This window comes from Dicentrarchus labrax, unplaced genomic scaffold (genome assembly GCF_905237075.1).
Source record: "Dicentrarchus labrax unplaced genomic scaffold, dlabrax2021, whole genome shotgun sequence".
Lineage (NCBI taxonomy): Eukaryota > Metazoa > Chordata > Actinopteri > Moronidae > Dicentrarchus > Dicentrarchus labrax.
The window spans coordinates 7,516,528-7,539,691 of record NW_026136724.1 but is presented as its reverse complement, the minus strand read 5'-3'; the positions used below and the strand labels follow the sequence as shown (position 1 = coordinate 7,539,691).

General features: G+C 41.0%; 2 protein-coding genes across 2 annotated transcripts; both read left to right on the top strand.

Moving 5' to 3' along the window:
• Positions 1–1,908: 1,908 nt before the first annotated feature.
• On the top strand, positions 1,909–16,538 carry mapk11 (mitogen-activated protein kinase 11). Its single transcript, XM_051392637.1, has 12 exons — positions 1,909–2,171; positions 8,828–8,957; positions 9,062–9,120; positions 9,365–9,476; positions 10,348–10,377; positions 11,030–11,077; positions 11,167–11,281; positions 11,381–11,452; positions 11,863–11,942; positions 12,185–12,263; positions 12,457–12,630; positions 13,396–16,538. The coding sequence occupies exons 1-12, from the start codon at positions 2,059–2,061 to the stop codon at positions 13,467–13,469; spliced, it is 1,086 nt and encodes a 361-aa protein (XP_051248597.1). The 5' UTR covers positions 1,909–2,058; the 3' UTR covers positions 13,470–16,538.
• Positions 16,539–17,923: 1,385 nt separating this feature from the next.
• Positions 17,924–23,014, top strand: mapk12b (mitogen-activated protein kinase 12b). The gene is made up of 12 exons (XM_051392638.1): positions 17,924–18,278; positions 19,083–19,212; positions 19,337–19,395; positions 19,482–19,593; positions 19,811–19,840; positions 20,310–20,357; positions 20,447–20,561; positions 20,676–20,747; positions 21,053–21,132; positions 21,524–21,602; positions 21,692–21,865; positions 22,772–23,014. The coding sequence occupies exons 1-12, from the start codon at positions 18,160–18,162 to the stop codon at positions 22,834–22,836; spliced, it is 1,083 nt and encodes a 360-aa protein (XP_051248598.1). The 5' UTR covers positions 17,924–18,159; the 3' UTR covers positions 22,837–23,014.
• The last annotated feature ends 150 nt before the right edge of the window (positions 23,015–23,164 follow it).

Genomic DNA, 23,164 nt, shown 5'->3' with positions numbered 1-23,164 from the left:
GAGGCACAGAGTTGTTTACTACGCTGCTCCACAAGCAGAGTGATTATCTCGCCCAGCACAGGTACAGCAACACAATGCCGATCAGCCTTCCCAGCTCGGGCATCATTGTTTATTAAAAATGTTTCAACAATGCATAACAAGGCTGTTCTGTTCTATGGCTATGACAAAATGGGGGCTCGTCTGAGCTGCTTTGTCTCTAATGTAGTTAAAACATTTGTTAAATGTGTGGTTTGTAGCTCTCTGGCATTTGAGAACTAGTCAGTGTTCTGTTTTGTCTGGCTTACAAGTTGGATTTGTTTTGTAGCTCAAGTTAGTGGTTAAAAAAAAGAAATTTCCCATTTAATTTATCCTTTGTGGTGATTAATTTGGCCTTACTTGAGGTACAGATGATTTTCTAGAAAACTGAAAAATAGTTATATCTGGAAGAATATACTTAATATCACCAACCATTAAAGGAATTGCCTAAGAAGGTGTACAACTAGCTTTCTAATTCATGATTTTCCTGTGTTTCAATCACTAACACACTGTAGCCTAGGTGGCTAATGCCACCACCGACTTTGTTGGGCTGGGGCCAGGGTCTGGCTAGAGCTGGAGTTTTTGGCCCTCAGAGATCTGGGATGTGCACCCTGATTTGGAGGAGACTGCTCAGTTAACTGAAGAGCTTGACATGGAGGACAATATAGATGCAGGATCATATGACACAGAAATGGCTTTATAATGAATCATTTGTTCAGATGGTGCCAACTGATAAGATGATGCTTGAATTATACCGTTGACTAGGCTAAATGCTTGAGGGTGCGCTTGCCAAATGCAAGCCGAAGATGAAGATATCTGCAATGATTATGTAATTGCATAGTCTACTATGAATATGTAAGAGCATTTTTTTGCCTGATGCTGGAAATGCTAGTTGTATCGTATCTTTAATACTATAATACCCTGTGTAGGAATAGCTGACTTAGGCTATACAGATTTAGTACTTTTATTGGACAAGATCCACTACCACATACATTCGGTACATACTATAGTGTCTTATAAATCCAATGAACAATATAAAGTATTAATAAACTAGCATGGGTCGAAAGACAAAAGGAGCTATACTATACAATGACTACAAACAAGCCCCGCCTGCACTGATAACTTCATTCTAACCTCCCTTCAGTGTGATGTATGATATAATCCACAAGCTCAGATATAACAGCATCTAAAGCCCAAATATGAGAACTTATAGATAGGAAAGCTGATTACATTGGTTGTGCTTTAGACACCTCTCGCACTAGCAGATGTTAACCACCAGATGACAGTAATGCATCTACATTATAGATACTTTTACATGGTGCCCCCATGTTCAAAAAATACTGCAAAAGTTCCTGTTGGATGCCCCTATGGTAGGTAAAACATGATAAATTCCCCTGTAGGATGCCCTTCCAGAGGACAAACCCGATAAACTGCCATCCAGAGAGCCCTTCCAGAGGAGAACATGGGGTAAAGTTCCCTCAAGGGTGCTAACCCTAACCCGGAGTAAGCTGCTTCACCATAAATGCAACTAAATCACAACTTTCTGCGCACTGGGTGCCCTTTTTATTTGTTTCGCCCCTGCCCCTACAACAACCTGAGTCCACCTCTGATTCCTGACATGAGAATGTCTTTCTGTTGATTCATCATTTCATCAACTTGTTCATACAAGTTACAAAGACCACTTATGCTGTAACAGTAAAGTACCATTACAACATGAAATGAACTATACTATATATATATACCGTATATTATTATACTGTAAAATATAATATTTGTTGTTATTTTCGTTTTTAAGGATGAGTCTATTGTATCAACTTTTTAACAATGTAGCTATAGGGAGAGGGCTGGGGGTGTAGGCGAGGGGGGGGAGAGAGAGAGAGAGAGAGAGAGAGAGCCAGGCTGTCACTGGCGGTGTGTGCAGCAGCAGCAGCTCGGCTCAGGCAGCAGACGGCGGCCCCATCTACCGTTCTCCTCCGTTCATTTCCACTCTCCCTCTCCTCCTGCTCAGCTCACCCCATTCTCTTGTAAAGCCGGCTCGGCGAAATGTCCGCCAGACCAGGATTTTACCGGCAGGAGCTGAACAAGACTGTGTGGGAGGTTCCGGAGCGGTACCAGAACCTGACGCCGGTGGGCTCCGGAGCCTACGGATCGGTGTGGTGAGTGTTTGTGTATGTGCTGGGCGGGTGGAGGGGCGAGGCTGCACGGCCACAACATTTACCGTATATTTCGGTCATGGTGCATCAGCGTAGCGATGCGTTCATGTCGGCTATGACAGGAAGGAGCAGCTTGTGGTAACTGATTGTTTGGGGGGGGTTCATTGTTGTCATTGTTGTTATTACTTAGTATCATTATCACCCCAGTGCCTTTGTAGCTTCGGGATCAATATATTAGGGGAAAATATAACATAATAGTATTTTATATGTTTAAATATGGAGATCTAAATCATTATTATGCTGTTGTTATCCATATAGAGATAACAACAGCATAATAATAACTGTTCCTATATGTGTAGAAAGGAATCAAAGAATGAGACAGCATCAGCACAGGAATTTCCCAAATCTACCCCCACCCATCCCACACACACACACACACACACACACACACACACACACAAACACAAACACAGGCACAGTCTCTATGCTCCTCTAAACATGAGGCGCTACTCTGCAGAGGATGCTGTAGTGGGACCCTAAAGACGCATGCAACAACTGGAGAGGGAAAGCCTGGGCCTTGCTGCTCTCAGTGGATAACAAAATGCAAATCAGACACCTTGAAGCCTACAGTAGGTCCATACATCATTTAGCATATCCCAAGCATACACCTGCACAGCCAACCCTCCTCCGCTGTCTCTGTATGTCCCTCTGTCTGGATGCAGATGTTTCCAATCTAGCAACATGCAATTGCTCAGCCGGTGGGATCCCGTTGCCATGGCGATGTGTCATAGTGATAACCACCTCCAACAGTCAATATTAATTAAGCTGTAATAGCAGGCTGATGGATACCCAAGGAAATGTGGATAGACTGGTCTGTGTGATTGATCCCAGTGGGATTCATCACATTTTCAAGACGCGAATGAGACGTTAAAGCTTTTCTGTCTTGGATGTTGGCAGCTCCAAGACAGCAGTGAAAATTCATTAGGGGGCCTGAAGTAGTCTAAAAATCTTCCACAGAGAATTTGATCTGGTGGCCCGAACACTGAAATATGGAGAGACACTCTCAAAACTATTTTAAAGAGGTTTTGTAGATACAGTTATAGCAGTTATATTATATATATTCCAGTTGAAGTGCCCCCTTTGTGAAAACTGGTTAAAAGCTCATCCTATCACCTGCGTAGTAAATTCAGTCTTTGCCCACTCACAACACCGCTGACTTAAGCATATGCTCGTTGAGCTTATCCAGACTACTGTGGAAGAAAAAAGAAGTAATTTGTGGTCTGGCCTTGCTACACTGCATGCTCCCAAATCCTGCACATCTAAGTCCAAATCCTGTGATGCGCTGTACCACAAGGATGAGAGAGGCGGAAGATTTAATGTCGGTAAGTCCAAATTTCTCCAGACGGAGCACTCACTCTGTTTAGGAGACAGTCTGGAATTGGCTGTTAAGTTTTGATTCATCAGTTTTTTGGTTGGGCTTTCTCTCTGTAGGCGAGGAAGTATCCCTAACTGACACTCCTTGGTTGAATTTGCTGCATTTTATTCTCACTTTTTCATATCTTTTTTGTCCCAGAAGTGTAAGAGAGTGGCTTTTGTTGTGGAGCAGCATCACTCCCCTATCCCATTCAAGACGTGTACACAGTACTGTGTCACATCCTAGCAAAAAATGATATGGAGCACTTATGTCTGCCTGTTTAGCCGCACCCAACGTTGCTATTGCTTGCATCCTCATAAAGGAGGTTTCATCCCAACAGCTCACTTCCTGTCAAGTCAGATGTTAATTAAGACACTGTCTGAATTCGCAGGAGATGGGATGTGCATCTCTGTTGGAGCACCACTTTGTGATTCATGCTCCCACAGGAGTGTTTTGTGCATATAAACATCGTGCCAATATCGCTGCTTTAAAGCTCTGCTCAGAATAGCACAAGAGTAAAAATGTAGCTGGAGCATGACTTTGCTTTCAGCTCCTCATTCACCCTCAGGAAGATTATATGCACATGGGTTTTTTTGGAGCATGAAAGGCCGTGGTTGAGGTTTGGTTCCCATTTTGGACTATGTTATAAGAGCATCCATTCAACGGTACATGAGGCTTGTCTTTGTTGACAGAAAATGTTTTGCTCTAAGCAGTGCGGCATTTGTTACTCATGATCTCTAAAGGTTCAGTTCAATTTGTGGAAATGTGAAAACGTCAAATGCATTTCTATCTATTGCACTGAATAGAGCTTTTTAGACCTTCCCTGATTTAATAATTGGATGAATAGGACCATTTTTTCAACAATTTTCCACCATTTATCCATTACCTTTTGGATGACTATTATATAACTTTTAACTAATTTACAGCTTCTCTGCTCTCTTGGTTATTAGTTTCACACAGCCAATTTCAACACATGGTATTCCGGTGATACTAATAACACAATATGTGGATATGCTTTTTAAAATCAAATTGTAGTTTCTCATTTTCATTTTTCAAATGATTCGATCCAATCTTTCCACGTACCACCGGAGGTACAAGTACTCCTGGTTGGGAATCACTGCTCTACATCTTTGGTGTCTGGAAGCCGTTTCCTGCCACACATGAAGTGATGGTTTGTTTGGAATGATCAGAAGAACTTGAAGTGGTGGACAAAGCTGCTGTTTTAAACACTGCACATTCTGAGCTGTTATATTTGTGAAGGCTTCATAGTGACAGTGCATAAGTGTGAATGATGGCGCTGGGGAAATGCCTGGACTTTACTGAAAACTCTTTCTTAAATTATACACACACACAAAGGACATTCCCTCACACACCACCCAGCATTGCCCTGCATTGTTAATGTTGATCTCTGGCCATTGTCAGTGAGTTTCTCATGGCAAATACTTGATGAGCAATCAGCTGGGGGATGGGGGTTCAGAATACGACATATGTATGTCTGTGAGTGTGTGTGGCGTGATGGGGGGTTAGGATAGTCCCACAGTCTACCTCTTGAGATGCACAGTAAAACCGCTCTCATCATTTATCTCAAATAGTGGCTTGTTTTCTTTGTAAAGTCCCTTGAGGCTGTAGGCCTGAGGTCAAGGATCTGACAAGATCATATAATCCATTATAGCCAGAGCTGAAGAACTTATACCCCCATCACCCATGGGAGAGAGGGAACCGAAAGACACAGAAATAGAGCTCAGAAAGAGAATAGTATAGTAAGAAGAAGCAAATATGGAGAGATTTTAGAGCTGCAAAGAGGGTGAAGCATCACAGATACAAAGCTGATTTAATTATTTAACATGGAGTGCCTCTTGAATTTTGATAAGTCATGAGAGAAAAAGTTTGGAGGACTGAACACTGTCATATCCCTAGCCTAATCCCGACTCATTGTCCTCTCAGCTTCCTGATCCTATTGAATATTCTCTTTTCTGCTTCTGTTTCTTGAGACAAAAATTGGGCCAATTTTGGACCAGTCGAGACTGAACATCAGGAGGGAATATGCACTAAGCCGATCAAGGCTGCTTTCATCTCATGTCAGCATATGTAACATCTATTCAGTAAACCAGAACTTTGGCATGAAGCCCTTCATTTCGATGACTATGAATAAAACATGACGGCTTCATTTTCACCTGTCAGAATTGTTACGTCTCCGCTTGTCGGATTGTTGATTGGAAATATGAAAACGAGAGCAGAAAACTGATTTGTTGCTGATCTTGTTTGGGTAGATGGTGGTGATTGTGTGACTGCAATGCATTTTAAAAGACACAGAGGCTTGCAGGCTATTATGATGTGTGTGTGTGTGTGTGTGTGTGTGTGTGTGTGTGTGTGTGTGTGTGTGTGTGTGTGTGTGTGTGTGAGTGAGAGAGAGAGTGGGTATGTGTGGTATGTGTGTGTATTCGGGGGTATAGTGTTGTGACATAATTAGGATACAGATGAGTAATTGATACCTCACTCTCATAAGCATATTTCCCAAAATGTCAAATTATTCCCTCAGATGCATAAAATTGGATAGTGTTGGATACAAGAAACAAACCATGTGGACACCAATCTATAGAGCAAATTATAATTTATTCTGCGTACCCTCCCCCATTTCAGATATATGCATACATAGGTTTTCCTCTTGATTTAATCAGAATGAATTACATTAACTGATAAGATCAGAAAACATACATAAAAAGGTTTTCCTTTGTGGATAAACAGTGTACTTGAATAATCTCACATTGGATATTAGCTGCCCCTTCCCCCTACTCTGTTTTGAAACCGGAGGCGCACTAAGAGCTCGGATATAAAAAAAATACTGAGACAAAAGAAGAGGAGAGAAATCGATGCTTTGGCTGGGCTGTGTGTGCTGACAGCAGTGCAGTCAGACCCATGTATGGAAGATGGCAGGGAGGAAGGTATGTATGAGGCAGTGAGGCCTGGTTCATGTCAGAGATGGAGGAGACTGGCTGCTGTCCTGGCTGAAGCCCGGCGGGTACATCCGGACTGGCAGCAGGTGATTACAGGACAGAGAGCCATGTGGATGCACTCAGCCGTGCAAGAGTGTAGTTTACTCATGCATGTAAGCATTATAGGTCACCATGAAATGATACAGTAATATTTACAGTGAGTTTCATACTGTAGACAAAACAGGAGACATGCATCATTTGGTAGAAACTTCTACTTGAACTGCCTCAAGGTGACCATATATATACTGCTCCTGCTGTGAGCTTAGTTTTTTAGGTTTTTAGAAGGAAAGGAAATGACAGAAATGGAAGGTTGCACCAACCTCCTCCGTGGATAGTTTTTTATACATTAGAAAGTACAGATTGTGTCTTTCAAAAAGGGGCGACAGTAAAATACAGTCAGACCAGAAACCTCTTTAGCAGATGGTTGCATAATGCCAGGGTTGTGTTTCTGGGCCTGCATGGGGCCCGTTTATACTGCACAGGGGGCGTTTCAGACTGAAATTAGAAAGATCTTGTAAGTTAAAATAGTTGGAAATTTTGAGAGAGAGCTTGTTTGCTCTCTTGCTGTGAGTAAAATGAGAAGACTGATACCACTATATCTGTACACTAAATATACCTTTTTCACAGCAGCCATTTTGACATGAAATAGTAGGGCAAACACAGGTGTTGCCAATGATACTAATAAACGTTCCTGCTGTGAAAAGGGTCTATATTAAGATACTGCCAGGAGATGGTTAGCTTAGCATAAAGACTGGAAAGCTCAGCCCACCAGCACATCTAAAGCTCATTGATTATCGTCCATCTTCTTCATTTAATCTGTACAAAGTGCACAACAACAAATAGTAGTTTTATGTAGCACCGTCACTGAACATCAGTCAGGGAGACATAAATATATTGCTCAAGAGTCAGTTAGTGATTACAGTTGTTCTCTCACATTAAAATAATTCTCAATATATTGCATCTACTGTGTAACTGTCTCCACCCTCATCTAAAACTACGTGCTGAATACCAGGTATTCTGCTGCTGACATAACTGCCAAACAGTCAGTCTGGGTATTTGGTGTAAGTAAAATATGATAAAGCAGGTTGTGGTTTCACAGAAAGAACACCTCATTCCTGAGAAATTCTTGAAATAAAACTTCAAGTGTAACCAAAGAGGGGGGTTGCCTTCCAGTAATCATGCATCAGCACTATGCTACATAATAGAGAGTTTTATACCACACATTGAGTCTGTGTTTCATGCAAACAGCATACAGTGTGAATCTTCCTTCAAATATTAAGTCTCACTCTACTTTAAATGTCCAGTGTTTCACTTCTTGCTCTGTAACTGCAGTGCTGTGCAGCATTTCTCAATTCTCACCCATGTTTCCTTCCTGTTTGTCTGTTCCGCTCTCTGATGGCTGTATTATTATTACTGCGAGCGTTGAAACGCTGGCAGGGCTGAAAAGACATCGCACCACAAAGGCAGCGGCATCAGTAGCAGCAGGGCCCAGCGTTCAATATGTGGAATGACATTTACATTTCAAAAGAGGCAGATAAAATAAACCACGGCACTTTTACAATATCTGACATCCTCACTTCTCTTGTTCCACCACATCCTCTTTCACCCTCTCCTCTTCTCTCTGCCATAGTCTCTATCAGTCTGTCTCACTCCCCTCTCAGTCATGTGTCACTAATATGTCATCAGCTGATAGCAGGTTTGACATTTTGGGAATTTAGGGAGTAAGAAGTGGATGCACAGGGAAACAGCTAGCTTGACTTTGTCCAAAAGTAACAAAATCCCCATGACACCATTTCTAAAGCTCACAAATTAACACATTATATCTCATTTGTTTTTTGTCTTTAAAGGAAAGTGTGAAGTGACAATTTGCCATTTTCTTTGCCAGGAGACAATGTGCTGGGCTTTCATGTTGCTTAGCATAATGTCAGGAAACAGTGGCATTAGCTAGCCTAGTTAGCTGAAAGCAACAAAATCAGAGGAAGTGTGCCCGACCAAGAAATTGTCCTGCACATGACCCTCTTATAAAACCACAAATCAACTTTTGCACATTGGTTTTTGTACAGATTAAACGGGAGATGTAACATGTTAACATCAAGGGTTGCAATAAAAGCAATATGGTTTTCATTTGAAAAAAAAAAAACTCACTTTTGGGGAGCCATGTCAACTGACATTTCATACAGTAAACAATAGGTATGTTGAAGTTCATTCAGACAAGTTTTTAATATTTATCCCTCTCTGTTTTCTCTCTCCAGTTCGGCATACGATGTTGTCCTGCGACAGAAGGTTGCCGTGAAGAAACTGTCCAGGCCTTTTCAGTCTCTGATCCACAGCCGCCGCTCATACCGGGAACTCAGGCTGCTCAAGCACATGAAACATGAGAATGTTAGTGTTCCTTTAAAATACCCAGAGACAGACAGACGCAGCTCCCTGCATGTTTCCGCTCTGTTATTGATCAGTTCTGCTTGTCTCTGTCTCTGTCGCTGCAGGTAATAGGGCTGCTGGACGTCTTCACACCTGCTGCAGCATTAGAGGACTTCAATGAACTGTAAATCTTTCATCCCTCAATATTTACTACAATCTATATACAGCTGTCTACTTTTCACCAAAACTGAAAAGATTCTGTTATAAGAGGGCAAGGTGGTGTTGGTGGAGGCAATCCTAGGGGATTATGGGCTTGTAGATAGCTTGTAAATGTCTGACGGTTGCCATGGCAGCATCACTTATGCTCTCCTTTTAACTGAAACTCCCCACAACCCCACCATTTACACATACACTCTCCCATTTTCCAGCTACCTGGTGACCAACCTGATGGGCGCAGACCTCAATAACATCGTTAAATTTCAGAGGTTGTCAGACGAGCACGTGCAGTTCTTAATTTACCAGCTTCTCCGCGGCCTCAAGGTAATTAACTGCATAATGATACACCTGCTGTACGGTGAACTGAATGCAACATACATAATGTATGTGTAAATATGCAGGTAGTATGCCACTGGTTCCCGACCATTTTTTGTCTGATGTACTGCCACAGCCTTGTCAGATCAACTCAAGTACAACTGAACTGTCAGTGTTTAGGTTCCTTCGGTCAAGTCCGCTGTCATACTGCTAACTTAGAGTGGCAGAAGTTGGTCATTTAAACCATTTATGCATTTCTTTTTTTTTTTATGTTTTAGCTATTTATTTAGCCAATTCAACCATTTTTCCATTGCTCTTATATTTCAACATCTATGCTATCCATTACTTTTAGCAAACTATAGAAATTGCAGTCTATTGCTTAATTTTGTCAACATTTATCCCTTACTCTTAGCTAAGTATTTCAACCATGTATCCATTACTTTTACCCAACTTCTCTGCTCACTTGCAGGTTTTGTAATGTAGTTTTTAGGTTTAACAGCGGACTCAATATGCGGATATGTATTGTACCCCTCGGGTTGGGAATCACTGTAGTATGTCATGGTTAAAGTGAATTCCACCTGTCAGCAATCTCTCTGTCAGAATTTGGAAACCACAGTCTATGTTGCACAAACACTCACTATATTTATATTGAGTTTGACATTGTGTTATTCTTTGTGAATTGTGTCCAAATCTTGCATGCTAACACTGAATCAGTCCAGCAGCCGGCTGTTCGGCCTTCCCGGTAACCATGGGGCAGACAAAAGCAGTCTCCCTTTTGGCAGGAGCTAATATGGTGAACTGCACTGTTGACCCCCGTCTCCCTTTATGTCCTCTCTCTCCTCCCCCATCCTCCTGCCCCGCCCCACTGCCTGTCGAACAGTACATCCATTCAGCGGGATTGATCCACAGAGTGAGTGCCTTCTCTTTGCCCTTCTTGTCATTTTGACCATCAAGCTTGAGAAAGCATAACAGCACTTGCCTGGTTTAAAATATAAATAAAGCTTTCCCCCTATAAACTAGCTTTAAGGTTGGAAAAATCACCTCAGTCCACACTGTCTGACAGTATCATAAGCTTGCTCCCAATCTCCACTGAAGCTTTGTTTACACTGAGTCTACCTACTGCATTTTTATATGGTTGCACCATTAATTAAAACGGAAATATTCTAGATGTCGTGGATAATTTTATACACAGTTCAGCCTGGGGTTCTCCAAGTCGGTGAAATCCAGTTGCCTGGACATAAGGACTGAATATTTAATATTTTGCTACAAATAGAAAAGTCAGTCAGATACGGCACTTAAAATAGGTTACAGTGACGTTAAAAGATACAGGAATGGCTATTCGGAAACCCCTAATTAATAGTTGTATTTTTGATTGGTGCCTTCAAGATGAATGTCTATGAGTCTGCTCTGTATAAAGGCAGTGAAAACAGCAAAAAATGTATTACAAACAGAAGCTGGTGGTTTATGTTGTTTTATATTCATATCCATCCTACTCTCTGCAGATACATATTCATTCTAATCATGTTTATCTCCTCCTTTGTCTGCTTTACTATCTCTCCCAGGACCTCAAGCCAAGTAATGTGGCAGTAAATGAGGACTGCGAGCTAAGGGTAAGACTGACCTTCAGTTTAAACCTACAAATCCTTCACTGCAGCCTATGAACTCCATCAGTAAAAAAAATGGTCGTCCTGTTGCTCAGATCATAGACTTTGGATTGGCCAGACAGACAGACGATGAGATGACAGGGTATGTGGCGACTCGCTGGTATCGAGCGCCAGAGATCATGCTGAACTGGATGCACTACAATCAGAATGGTAAGATGCCATTTAATAAGCTTGTCTAGGATCTTTTTTCAAAAGCATACGCATTAAATGTTAGTTTAACGATTTAACTTCTGGTGTTTTCTGTTCCAGTTGATATTTGGTCAGTGGGATGCATTATGGGAGAGCTGCTGAATCGAAAAGTCCTTTTTCCTGGCACTGACTGTATCCTTTATTAGCATGGCAAGAGTGTGCTGCAATTTACAGCTTTTTTCCCCTCTTACCATCAGCGTTCCATTACCTCTTTAAAGTGCCCTGTGGATCCAGACCTCTTCTGGATTAGCATTACAATCCCAGGCCTTTCTGAATGGGAGGTGCGTCAACAGAGAGAAGTGGGGAATGAATAGGAGCGATGACAAAAGGCTGAATTATCTAGGTTGTTGTATTCAGTATTTAAGAGCAGAGCTAAAACGAATTTGATTTACTGATCTTTGTGTGTTGTGGGACTTGATGTCTAGAAAACGGACGACTTTCAGCCGCAAGTAGAGTTTCTGTCTTAGTTTATTTTCCTGTGTGACAAGATAATTTGACGAGTCAGATCCTAGATCTTAAAAGCCCTTAACTCCTTCTGCAAGACATTGACCAGCTGAAGAGAATCATGGAGGTGGTTGGGACTCCGACGCCCGATCTGTTAAAGAAGATCTGCTCTGAACATGTGAGAGAGGGAAGAATGTATAGAGGATGACTGGGAAGCACTTTTGGTTTGAAAAAAAAGATGTTATGCACATGTTGCTTCCACTGATGCAGGCGAGCTGTTTTACTGGGTTAGCACTTTCCATTGACATGGCTGTTGATTGAATAGCCAATATGTGGAAGTGTGATTGATCACTAACTGTCTGAGACCAAATGATCCACATTGTCACATGCCACAAGTTGATCGCTGGTCTCTATTTGCAGGCGCAGAAGTACATCCAGTCTCTGCCCTTTATGCCCCAGCAGGACCTGGAAAAGATCTTCAGAGGCGCAAATCCACTAGGTGGGCGATGCACCACAAATTGGATTATCAACTTCTTAAATTCAATTGAAAGGCTTTGAGAGGCTACTAGAGCTTTAGTTGCTTTCTCCATATTGCAAATTCAGTTACACAGGCTTGGCCCTTTGGGTTAAAACTTGTTTCCTACCATATCCCAGCCCTCCTTCACCTCTCTGACTGTTTCTGTCTCTGTTAGCTGTCGACCTACTGAAGCGTATGCTGGTTTTGGACTGTGATGGGAGGATCTCGGCCAGCGAGGCTCTGTCCCACCCCTACTTCTCTCAATACCATGATCCAGACGATGAGCCAGAGGCCCCGCCTTACGATCAAACGCTGGAGAGTAAAGACCGAACTCTAGAAGAATGGAAAGGTAAAGCTATTTTGAAAGGAGCACAATATATGATTTAAAACAGCTAACAGTGGATGACACAATAAAAGACTGATTGTTGATGGAAGACAACAACAAAACCATGAAGTAACTGCAGCTTATCCAAGGCTTTCTAAAATTTCCAGATATTGTTTCTTTCTTCCTTTAATGCTCTCACTTCCTTTTATAAACAATTTTAGAAGGGCAGATTTGATTTGCATTTGAGGAAGTTGTACAGAATGATGCTACAGATCCAAAGTGAGCTTCAAGCTGCAGAGCTTTTAACTTTAAGGATTACTAAATGATGCGTTTAAGCTTGCATGTTTGTCACAGGAATGCTGACCACACCACCAAATATTATGGGTTTTGAAATATTCAGAGATGCCATTCGTAACATCATAAATATGATTATGTTTCGTTTCGTAGGGGAGTTTTATGGTTTGTGAAATGCCCCGGGGCTTGTTGTGAGTCATGTTGGATAATTTTTGTGCATGGTTTGCATCCTAATTTTAAGTTTCTTTGATAGATCAGTATACCAAGCTGAACAAGCACAATTATGATAGCACTGTATAAAAGCTTGTTCCAGAGGATTCTTGGTTTTTATATGAAATTACTCTGTGTTGTGGTGGTGATAAGGGTTTTATACCATTTCATTATGGGTTTTTTTTCACCTTAAACAGGTTTGAAATATTCCTCACAGCCTCTTTACATGGCTCAAACACTTCTAACATGTTTTCTTTTCCCTTATTTCTCTCCGTGTCTGCCCAGAGTTGGTATTCGAAGAGGTGAACAGCTTCAAAGCATCTGGCAGCAAGACCGATAGCCTTCAGGTGGAGCAGTAATCCTTGTTCTGCTCTGCCTCAACCTTTACCTGAAGAAGGACCACATTCTCAGTGAGCGGGAGAAGGACTGTGGCGGGCCGGCTGAAGAAAACTCTGTGTTCCCTCTGCTCCCTGTGACTGTGTTTGATTGCCTGTCATGAGTTTGTTTGAGCAGCAGGGCAGGACGGTCTCTACGTGATAAGATGCACACATTGCAATTACAGGGAGCATTTTAGAATCCGATAGAAGGAGCTTTCCAGTCCAGAAAGTTGCTTCCTCTTATGTTTCCACTCAGTGAAGGTAAAATGAGGAACCATTCAACGTGGCTATATGTCAGGGATCGCCGAGGACGCAAGGATTCATAGGAGGGAGCAACTTTATGGAACTGAACTGTGTTTACAGACTGGTAGAAGGGTATCGAAGGAAGAAAAAAAAGGAAAAAAAACGCACACTAGGATTTCCAAAGCAACGACAGAGTGCCGTCTGGTCCCTCATCATGACACATGCCATAAGCAGGCACTGCTTTCATATATGCTATTCATGTTTAAAGGCTTGCAGCAATGCCACATCATGCTTAGCATTTCGCCTCCATACTACTGCATGACTTATGTGCATTTTATTATTACAGAATATTACCGGTGCTGTATTATAACCATCAAGACTGCTTATTGCATCTGCCACGCTGCTGTAACGCCAGCCTGAGGGTCAGAGAGCGGCATTACCAGGAAATGTGACCAATTTTAACCGGTTTTATCTGTATAATTTCCGCACAGTAAAAAAAAAAAAAAAAAAAGAAAAAAAGAAAAAGAAAAACTACTGCTCTTCCTTGGATGGAATCATCCTGCTTACAGAATAGTAAACACCAACTGTGCTATTGATTAGCAAGGTAATTAATATATGCCAAAGCTGGAACAGAGTGACTGTGCTGCAGGTCTGTGTTTACAGTGTGACCTTGCTTCTCATATACAGTTTCCGCTGATGGCTGATTTCTGATCACCTGTTGACAGTGCTCCATCAGGTTTCCATAGTTCTCTGCTGTGTCTTTTACAGCCCCGGTTTGTGTTTACAATAAATAAGATTAAGATTATGGGCATTTTTGTAAACTGTTAGAAACAGTTCCCAGACAGTGTGACTGACTGTGTTCGATAATGATATATTACCCAACTGGTAGCTCCATCCAAGCAATGACTGGTCAAACCCTCCAGGCTGATGATTCCCATAAAGCAGCCATATTTGGCTGCTCATGGCAACAAGGGAGCTCATTATTGATCTTTCATTTTTCATTTTCACGATGCTTGAGTGTTATAAAGAAAACAAACCAGAGTGTTCAGGTTCATTAGTGACCATGTTCTTTACCTCGACTGTGAGTATTTCACAAGTACAGTTCATAGCTTATTGCAACATTATTATACCCATACCCATCTTTAGGTACGCCCTCAAATACATTTGTATAAGCAGCTTGAACTCAACACATGCAGATTATTACATAAAAAGGCTGACTTCCTCTATGACATTGTGTCATTCATCTTGCAGCAGACTGGAGTTTTAGTTCCATAAACTTTTTGCTGAGGTAGAAATAAACTGGTTGTGTTAAGCCACAGTGCACAGAGCCAACAAACCACAAGTTTTCCAGCTCAATACTGAAGGTCAGTGGATGAAATGTCAATAGGTTAAAAAAGGGCACAGTCTAGTACTCTGATATTAACTGAAGAAGTACAGTCTAGAACCCTAGTCTTCGGATCAGATATCTGATCATGTTTAATGGGATATAAATATATTTATGAGCACACTTAAGATGCATTTACTGTACTCTGTTGGTGTTTTGAAACAGATTGTTCCCAGAAGTTTCATCAAGGTTAAATAAATCTAATCAAGACACAAACCTTAAATGTCAGCTTCAAAGGGAATAACTAATCTGAACGCATTAAATGCAAATATAAGCTGAACAACAGAATAAGAAGTTAAAGACATTTACACATGCCAGATGGCATTTGGGGTGACAAAAGGCTAGGAAATCAAGATTATCAATAAATCAAGTTTATATCTGACTGCTGCATCTACATTATTAGTTTGTATACTATCTGGATACAGGTTGGACACTAAAGGCAGGTGTAAAGCAGATATAAATGAGTTATTTACCTAACTGACTTTCTAAGTAGCAACACTTGTAAGTCTTTAGATTAGCAAAAGAGCTGCAAGTTAGTTTTGATTTGAACCTAGCTCGCCAGCTAGGTATGTATATATATACTACTACAAATAGAGTATGGAGTATACTATGTGGTTGGCCCTGAAGCTCATTTGAGGTTTTTGCTGCAGATATAAGACGAACAACTGAGTAAGAACTAAAGTTAAGGGAAATTTCAATCTGGGAGAGCTCATACTTGAGGTTTATTATATCCGACTGCTGCAGATGCGTTCTTACACTTAATCTGTGTACTATCTGGATACAAGTTGGACACTAATGGCAGGTGAAGAGCAGCACTAGCAGCTCTTTAGAGCCTCAAGCTCGTTCTGCAGTGTTCCTTCATAGCTGTGCAAGTAAACTGTGGTTCCCTGGCTTAATCCACTTACTCAATGAGATTATTTCTGCTAAAACATCAATTTACTATTTAGGAATAATTTTTAAAAAACATAAGAATAAAAAGGAAACCTGCTCTTAACTTTTCCCCCCTGTAATGGTTCACACTGGAGTGCTACATGTAGCCTTTTGTGCAAGTCGTCCATTAACACTGGAATGCAAAATGTTGAATTTACAGTCCAAATGAATCAAAACTGTCTGTCTCAGTCAAAGCGTGTTAGAGCTCTGAATGTTAAAGTGTTATGTGCTTATGTGGATGTTGTATATGTGGTGGATTTGAATAGCAAACTGCAAATCGAATGTATACGTATACTGTATGTATGTATGTTACAAGTTAGAAGCGTTTTTTGAATACATGGTGGCATGTGGTTCTACGGTAGCCATGAGTTTCAAATCACTAAACAGAATGTCTACTCTCAGTTTTCAAATGATTCAGATGATTTTCTCATTTATCAACGGGTAACATGACTTGGCAAGTCTTGGCTTCAACAGAATAAACACCGTTGTTTCTGTTTGGCAGTATGTTTCTTGTCTTATATAGTCAGCCATTTTGATTTATGGACAGCCCTGTCCACATACTCCACCTCTGCTGCAACAGTTTGGGAAAGGCTCTGTTGTGTTGGTCGAAGTGAGTCTCATAAACATGTATTAAAGTTTAGTGAACTGGCCTTCATGAAGCCCTGACCTCAACCCCATCCACCACTGGAATTAATTGGAACATCAACTGAGAGTGAGGCCTTGATGTCTAAAATCAGGGGTTGAACTTAGTAGTATTGTGGCAGAATAAGAGCAAATCCCTGCAGCCAGGTTCAGTAATATCATAGAAAGAATACAGTATCGAATGGATGCACCGATACCAATACTCGGATACACAAAACAGTCTGATACTGTTCTCATGTACTCATAATCGTAATCATAAAACTATTTGTTAGTGGAGCATGCAGGAGGAGGAGAAGCAATGTCAGCAGTTTGGAGATATTTTAAGATAAGATAATGATGACAAAAGTAGAGCAAACGATGCTCTGCTTTTGTCAAGAGAAGGGGTGCGTAGTAGAGAAAATGCATTCTGGGATAAGGTTCTGTGAAACATGAAGCAAACAATAATATGTTATGAAATAGGTCGTTTAATACAAGTGAGAAACATTTGATGAAAATAAAATGTCATTGTTTGAACTGTAATGGTATTATTTAGTACTCTAATCGGTAGTCTGTATTAAATGTAAGTACTTGTACTTGGTATCCCCGAGCATCCCTGTAGTATAGTATAATATAGTCTAGTCTAGAATAGTATATTGTAGTATAATATAGTATAGTTTGGATTGATAGAATAGTACAATATAGCATAGCATAGTATACAATAGTATGGTATAGTATAGTATAATGAAGCTTAGTATGATATGGAATAGTATAATATATATAATATAACATGGTATGGTATATAACATTATAATGACACCAAAGGACAGTTAAAAAAAACCTACACTGAAGATAAATAAGATCAATATATATAGGCTATAGAAATACAACAACACTAAAACATTTTTTTTCCAATTTTACTCTGTAACTAATAATAAAAGTAAAAAAATAAAAAATATATATTTAGTTAGAAAATATTATATAATTGATCAAAATTAGATGAGGCTTCTATAAGCAGATTTTTTTATGGCCTTTTATGATCACCAGTCATTTGAAGACTCAGGTGAGCTTGCCTCCTCTGCAGGGACATTACAGAAACATTATTATAAGTATTCTAAGAGTATTATAGGGGTATAACCTTAGGATGGGCAGATGTTTTGGGGGCTTCCCCCGCACATTGTAGACACACCCATAGACTGCCCTGGGCGACCAGAAACCACGAGTAACAATGTGTGTGTGTGTGTGTGTGTGTGTGTGTGTGTGTGTGTGTGTGTGTGTGTGTGTTTGTGTGTGTTGGGGGTGTAACTGCGACGCGCACAAGTGGTCGCTGCTTCAGCTGGAGGAATTTGCGCCCCAACAAACTCTTCTCTGCGCTACCGACTGCGCGTCTTGGGTGCGTTTTACAATAAAAACTCACTTTGTTCACATATGAGGACGCAGCGGACCGGACCCGAGAGTCGAGGGGACCCACATCCAGCCGTGTCTAGTCGGTAGGGTATGGCTGTGCGCTCAAGGACGGGGTTCTCCCGGCAGGAGGTAAACAGAACCGTGTGGGAGGTTCCGGAGAGGTACCGGGACCTGAAGCAGGTCGGGACAGGAGCGTACGGGACTGTGTGGTAAGTTCAGGAGGAAAATGTCAGCTTTACGGCTCAGAGAAGGAGTGATTGGATTTGTGTTATCAGCTGATTGGGAGACAGGCCGGACTATGTGATCACATTCAAATTCAAATCAAATGCATTCTCACCCGAAACCACCTCTCCATCTATATAAATAGTTGCAAGTACAGTGTGGAAGTAGATAAACTCTTAAGTGCAATAGTATCTGGGAAAGCAACCAATACTCTTTGTTTTCATTTGCATCCAGTAAACTAAAAATAAAAAGTACCCTGTCTGGATATTTTATAACAATAACAATGAGCCAGTTTCACTTTATTTTACTCAAGTAGATATTTACACCAGTACTTTTACCTCTACTTGAGTATACTTTAATATTCCTGCAGCAACAGTTCTGCTTGTGTGGGGTATTTTGGTCAGTAGTTCCTCCACAGCTGGCTCTGCAGGGCCTCTCATTGCATTGTGTTGTGTGGATGAGGGTCAACAAAGAAAACCAACCCCCAGTCTCATTGTTGGAAGAAGTCAAAGACCCCGAGTTAAGTGTATAGAACGCACCACTACTTTGTCTTCAATCACATACAGACCTTTTTGTCACAGCAGACATCGTGACTTGTCATAGCAGGGAAGGCTGGGGTGTAATTAATAGAATTAATGAGGCACTGTTCCATTTACATGTCCCGCATGTTAATAATTACACCTGTGGATTTCCTTCTGGACATGTTAAACATAGACATTGATTAAAGTTTTGCTCCAAAAATTGGATTTGTCACATAATATATAATATACCTTTGTGTCTGTCTGTTTCAGCTCAGCATGGGACCGCCGGGCGGGGGCGCAGGTGGCCATCAAGAAACTTCACCGACCCTTCCAGTCCAAACTTTTCGCCAAAAGGGCCTACAGAGAGCTGCGACTCCTCAAACACATGAGGCATGAGAATGTAAGAACACTCTCCTCAGGCAAAAGAAAGGAGGGATATGTGTTTCAAAGCTGAAATTGAAAGAGAAGTTTTAGGGGTCAGTCTTAATAAAGATTTTTTGTTTGTTTTTATTTCTTCTGATCAGGTAATTGGGCTCCTGGATGTTTTTACTGCTGAAATCTCATTGGACCGCTTACGTGACTTGTAAGTTTCCGTCCATTCCTGAATGCTGATTATAAAATCAAATGTTTTTTCCACTGGAAACTCGACTCGTCTTCTCTTGTCCGCAGTTACCTGGTGATGCCGTTCATGGGGACTGACCTCAGCAAGCTGATGAAGCTGGAGCGATTAACAGAAGACAGAGTGCAGTTCCTCGTCTATCAGATGCTGAAAGGACTCAAGGTGACAACCAACGCATATATATGCATCATATGACAATCTGTTAGAGTGGTGAACATGAGTGTAAATTAAGTCTTAGTTTACTTAAAAAGTAATGTGATTACAGTTTGTACCATCACTCACCATTGTTGATAATTACAGTACAAAGTGAGGGTCAAATGCTTGTTTCTGAGAGCTGAGCTGAAGTTGCTGATGTTGTCTGTATCTCCTCTCTCCTCAGTACATCCACTCTGCAGGGATCATCCACAGGGTGCGTGAACTTTGACCTTTCAGACTATAAGCTTTGGGGGTGGGGCTCTTGCTCTTTTTCACACTCAATCCCATTCATCCTGATTCCCACACAGGGAGTTTTCTGAAACCAAGACAGAATGATACGCTGTCTGTTTGTTAGTTTGTTACTGAAATGTCTCACATGTCCATACATCTCTCTTTGAATTTACCCACTTTAGTACCAGTAGAAATTGTATGAACCAATATTCAAAATATGTTATGTTCATACTGAATGGCTGGATGTTGCTCATTGTTGCTAGCCCTGGAAGAGGCAGCAGCCTTCCAGTCAAAGTTCAGGAATCCAAAGTGCCCATATACACATAAGTGTGTCTTAGGAAGCCAAAAACCTCAAAACATGAAAAAAAAATACAAACAAATGTCTTCTAATGACTCATATCACTGAATGTGTAACTATTATCTCCTCCGTCTAACATTTCTGTATCCCACAGGACCTTAAACCTGGCAATTTAGCCATTAACCCGGACTGTGAGCTAAAGGTAAACCAACTTTACACAAAGCTGTTTTAATGTGATCATCCCATACATCTACACATTTCATGTCATTTCAATTTCTACTATTTCTTCAGATACTCGATTTTGGCCTGGCGCGGCAGGCTGACGCAGAAATGACCGGCTATGTCGTGACACGCTGGTACCGAGCGCCTGAGGTCATCCTCAACTGGATGCACTACACACAAACTGGTAAACCATCATTCCGCACAGTAGTTTGTGTGAACAGGGGTGCAGAAAAAGGTAAAGAGACCTATTTCATAACCCAGATTTGACGAGGAAGTTGACGTTTGCTCTCTTTTGCAGTGGATATCTGGTCGGCAGGTTGTATTATGGCAGAGATGCTGCTGGGAAAACCACTGTTCAAAGGAAATGATCGTATCCTTAACTGTGGTCAACGCTGCTTGGTTTTGTCCTGCAAGACAACCTGCAAGATGTAGCTGTCTTACAATGTGTCGAAATCATGAAAAAACGAGTCCGCTTCTTATCCTGGGTAGCTGTCCTTCTAAACTAACAATGAAATCCATCCTTAGTAATGAAAATCATTTAAATGCCCGTTTCCCAGTGTCTACTGTATGTTATTGTCACGTTGATCACACTAGCATTATAGACTATATAGAAAGCTCATATTTAAACGGTAAAAATACATGCAACAGATTATACTTAACCATAGCTGCTGTCAGATCTGGACCAGCTCAGAGAAATCATGAAGATTACAGGAACCCCAGCTGCTGACTTCATTGTGAAGCTACAAAGCCAAGATGTAAGTCATACTCCAGCGTTAGACTCACATGATAAAGATACACTCAATGCAAAATCTGTATGAAACATTCACTGGCCGTAAAGTTGAAAGGTGGTTGTGTAGTTTGCTCCCTGAAAACTCAAAAAGACAACACAGATGTAGTAGCCATATTTGGAAGAACCAAGGACTGTTAAGAACATAGTGAGACTATGCTTCATATATGTTTTGGGTGGAATAACACTTTAAGGTGATTTTCTTTTGTTTAATTATGTTTATAATGCATTATTTTTCATTTAAATGTATTTAAAAGTACTTCAATATTGCAGAACCATTGCTTGTTGTTTGCCACACTGTGTGAGGAAGTTACCCTTTAAGAATGTGTCAACCTTCTCTCCACTTCTTCTTTTGAAAGGCCAAAAACTACATCAGAAGTCTGCCAAAAGTGCCAAAAAAAGATTTGCACTCAATTTTCTCCAAAGCTAGCTCAAGTGGTACGTAGAGATCTCTGGTCCCCAGTATACCAAGATGGTGGTGCACTTAACTCTGTCATGCTGACCTTGATATGTTTCTGCAACAACAGCAGTGTGTGTCTTGGAAAAGATGCTGCTTCTGGACCCTGAGCAGAGGGTGAGCGCCTCAGAGGCACTTGACCTGCCCTTCTTCAGCGAGTACAGAGATGCAGACGAGGAGACTGAAGCGCTGCCTTATGATCAGACCATGGACAACACTGATCTGCCGCTGGACCAGTGGAAACGTAAGAGAGAGTGGAGAGGCCAATTTAGATTTAAAGCTGCATTCATCAATATTTTTATATCAACAATAGGTCAAGAGACTACATGTATTATGAAAGGTGTCGCTTGTAGTGACAAACCTGCAGAAAATTAGCACCAAATTCTGCAGTTCCTCTCAGTTCTGGATCATTTGAACCTCTTTCAGCTCATTGCTTTGGTGTCAAGATCTGCAGCTTTACTGTTGTGGTTCACTCTCACAACCCTCTGTTTCCAGCTGCAGCAGCTGTTTATTGTGAAAAAGGCCCTGACAAACCCATTTAACACTACCTGACCACCAAATAGCAGACAGACAAAGTTAGCAGCTAGCTAGTGAACATAGTGGAGCGTTTAGTTGCTAAAGAGCCAATATTTCCCATAGGAGTTGGTGGAAACAAAACAGAACTAAAAGGAGAGTTAATATTGGACTTATATTGTCAAACACAACTTAAAATGAATGCTAATTTGTTCCTTTTTAGCTGGATGTGGTTTTCTAACACGTTTGCCATATCAGTTTTAAAAGATGACAGAAGGTCAGTGTTGTGTTTACAGCTTGTTGCATCGACCCCCAAATGACCAAAAAATCTATTACAGCTTTATTTTCCTTTAAGGGGCATTTAGTGTTATTAATTTTCAGGCAAATTAGTAAAATTCAGATGGACAAGAGGGGAGAGAGTTATGTAGCTGGTTGTTACAGTACCTGCTGTTTGCCAGAGGAGGTCACTGAAGATCTTACTTGATGCTTCTTTTAACACTTGACAACACATGGAAGGTTCCATTTTCTATCGGTGTCCTACAACAGGAGAGAAACAGGTTGAACTTTGATCTGAAAATAGGACACGGACATGATGTAGAATGGCAGATGCATAATCTCCTCTTTTGTCTTTGTGCAGGTCACACTTTCACAGAGATACTGACCTTCAGGCCGCCCAGGGACTCCAGAGAGACGTCACTTTAAGAGCACACTCGTATACACACTGTACACACATACCTCTGCACACTTTCTCAAACTCCAAATTGCACACGCTCACACATAAACACTTGCACCCAAAATAGTATTTTCTTGTTGACTTTGTTGTGTTTGTGTAGGAATAATGGATATTTTTCTTTCAATAAATGTGATTTGCTCAATTGTTCAGAGGCTCAGCTGTCATTCTCTTTGTGGGCCAGATTATTTTGTCCGTTATTTATTAGACATGTTTAAATTCATGCTAACTGCTACTGCTTCCTTAAAGTTAGTGTATCCATTAAGTAGCAGTTTTTTCTGTCTGTTTACATTTTGATCA

Excerpts from the sequence above, each read along its gene's own strand:
- mapk12b (XM_051392638.1), top strand. The coding sequence starts at position 18,160 with ATGGCTGTGCGCTCAAGGACGGGGTTCTCCCGGCAGGAGGTAAACAGA. Across the intron at positions 19,396-19,481 it reads TTGGACCGCTTACGTGACTT|TTACCTGGTGATGCCGTTCA; the intron begins GTAAGTTTCCGT and ends TCTTGTCCGCAG. Across the intron at positions 21,603-21,691 it reads CTCCAAAGCTAGCTCAAGTG|CAGTGTGTGTCTTGGAAAAG; the intron begins GTACGTAGAGAT and ends CTGCAACAACAG.
- mapk11 (XM_051392637.1), top strand. The coding sequence starts at position 2,059 with ATGTCCGCCAGACCAGGATTTTACCGGCAGGAGCTGAACAAGACTGTG. Across the intron at positions 2,172-8,827 it reads GGAGCCTACGGATCGGTGTG|TTCGGCATACGATGTTGTCC; the intron begins GTGAGTGTTTGT and ends TTCTCTCTCCAG. Across the intron at positions 9,477-10,347 it reads AGCTTCTCCGCGGCCTCAAG|TACATCCATTCAGCGGGATT; the intron begins GTAATTAACTGC and ends CCTGTCGAACAG.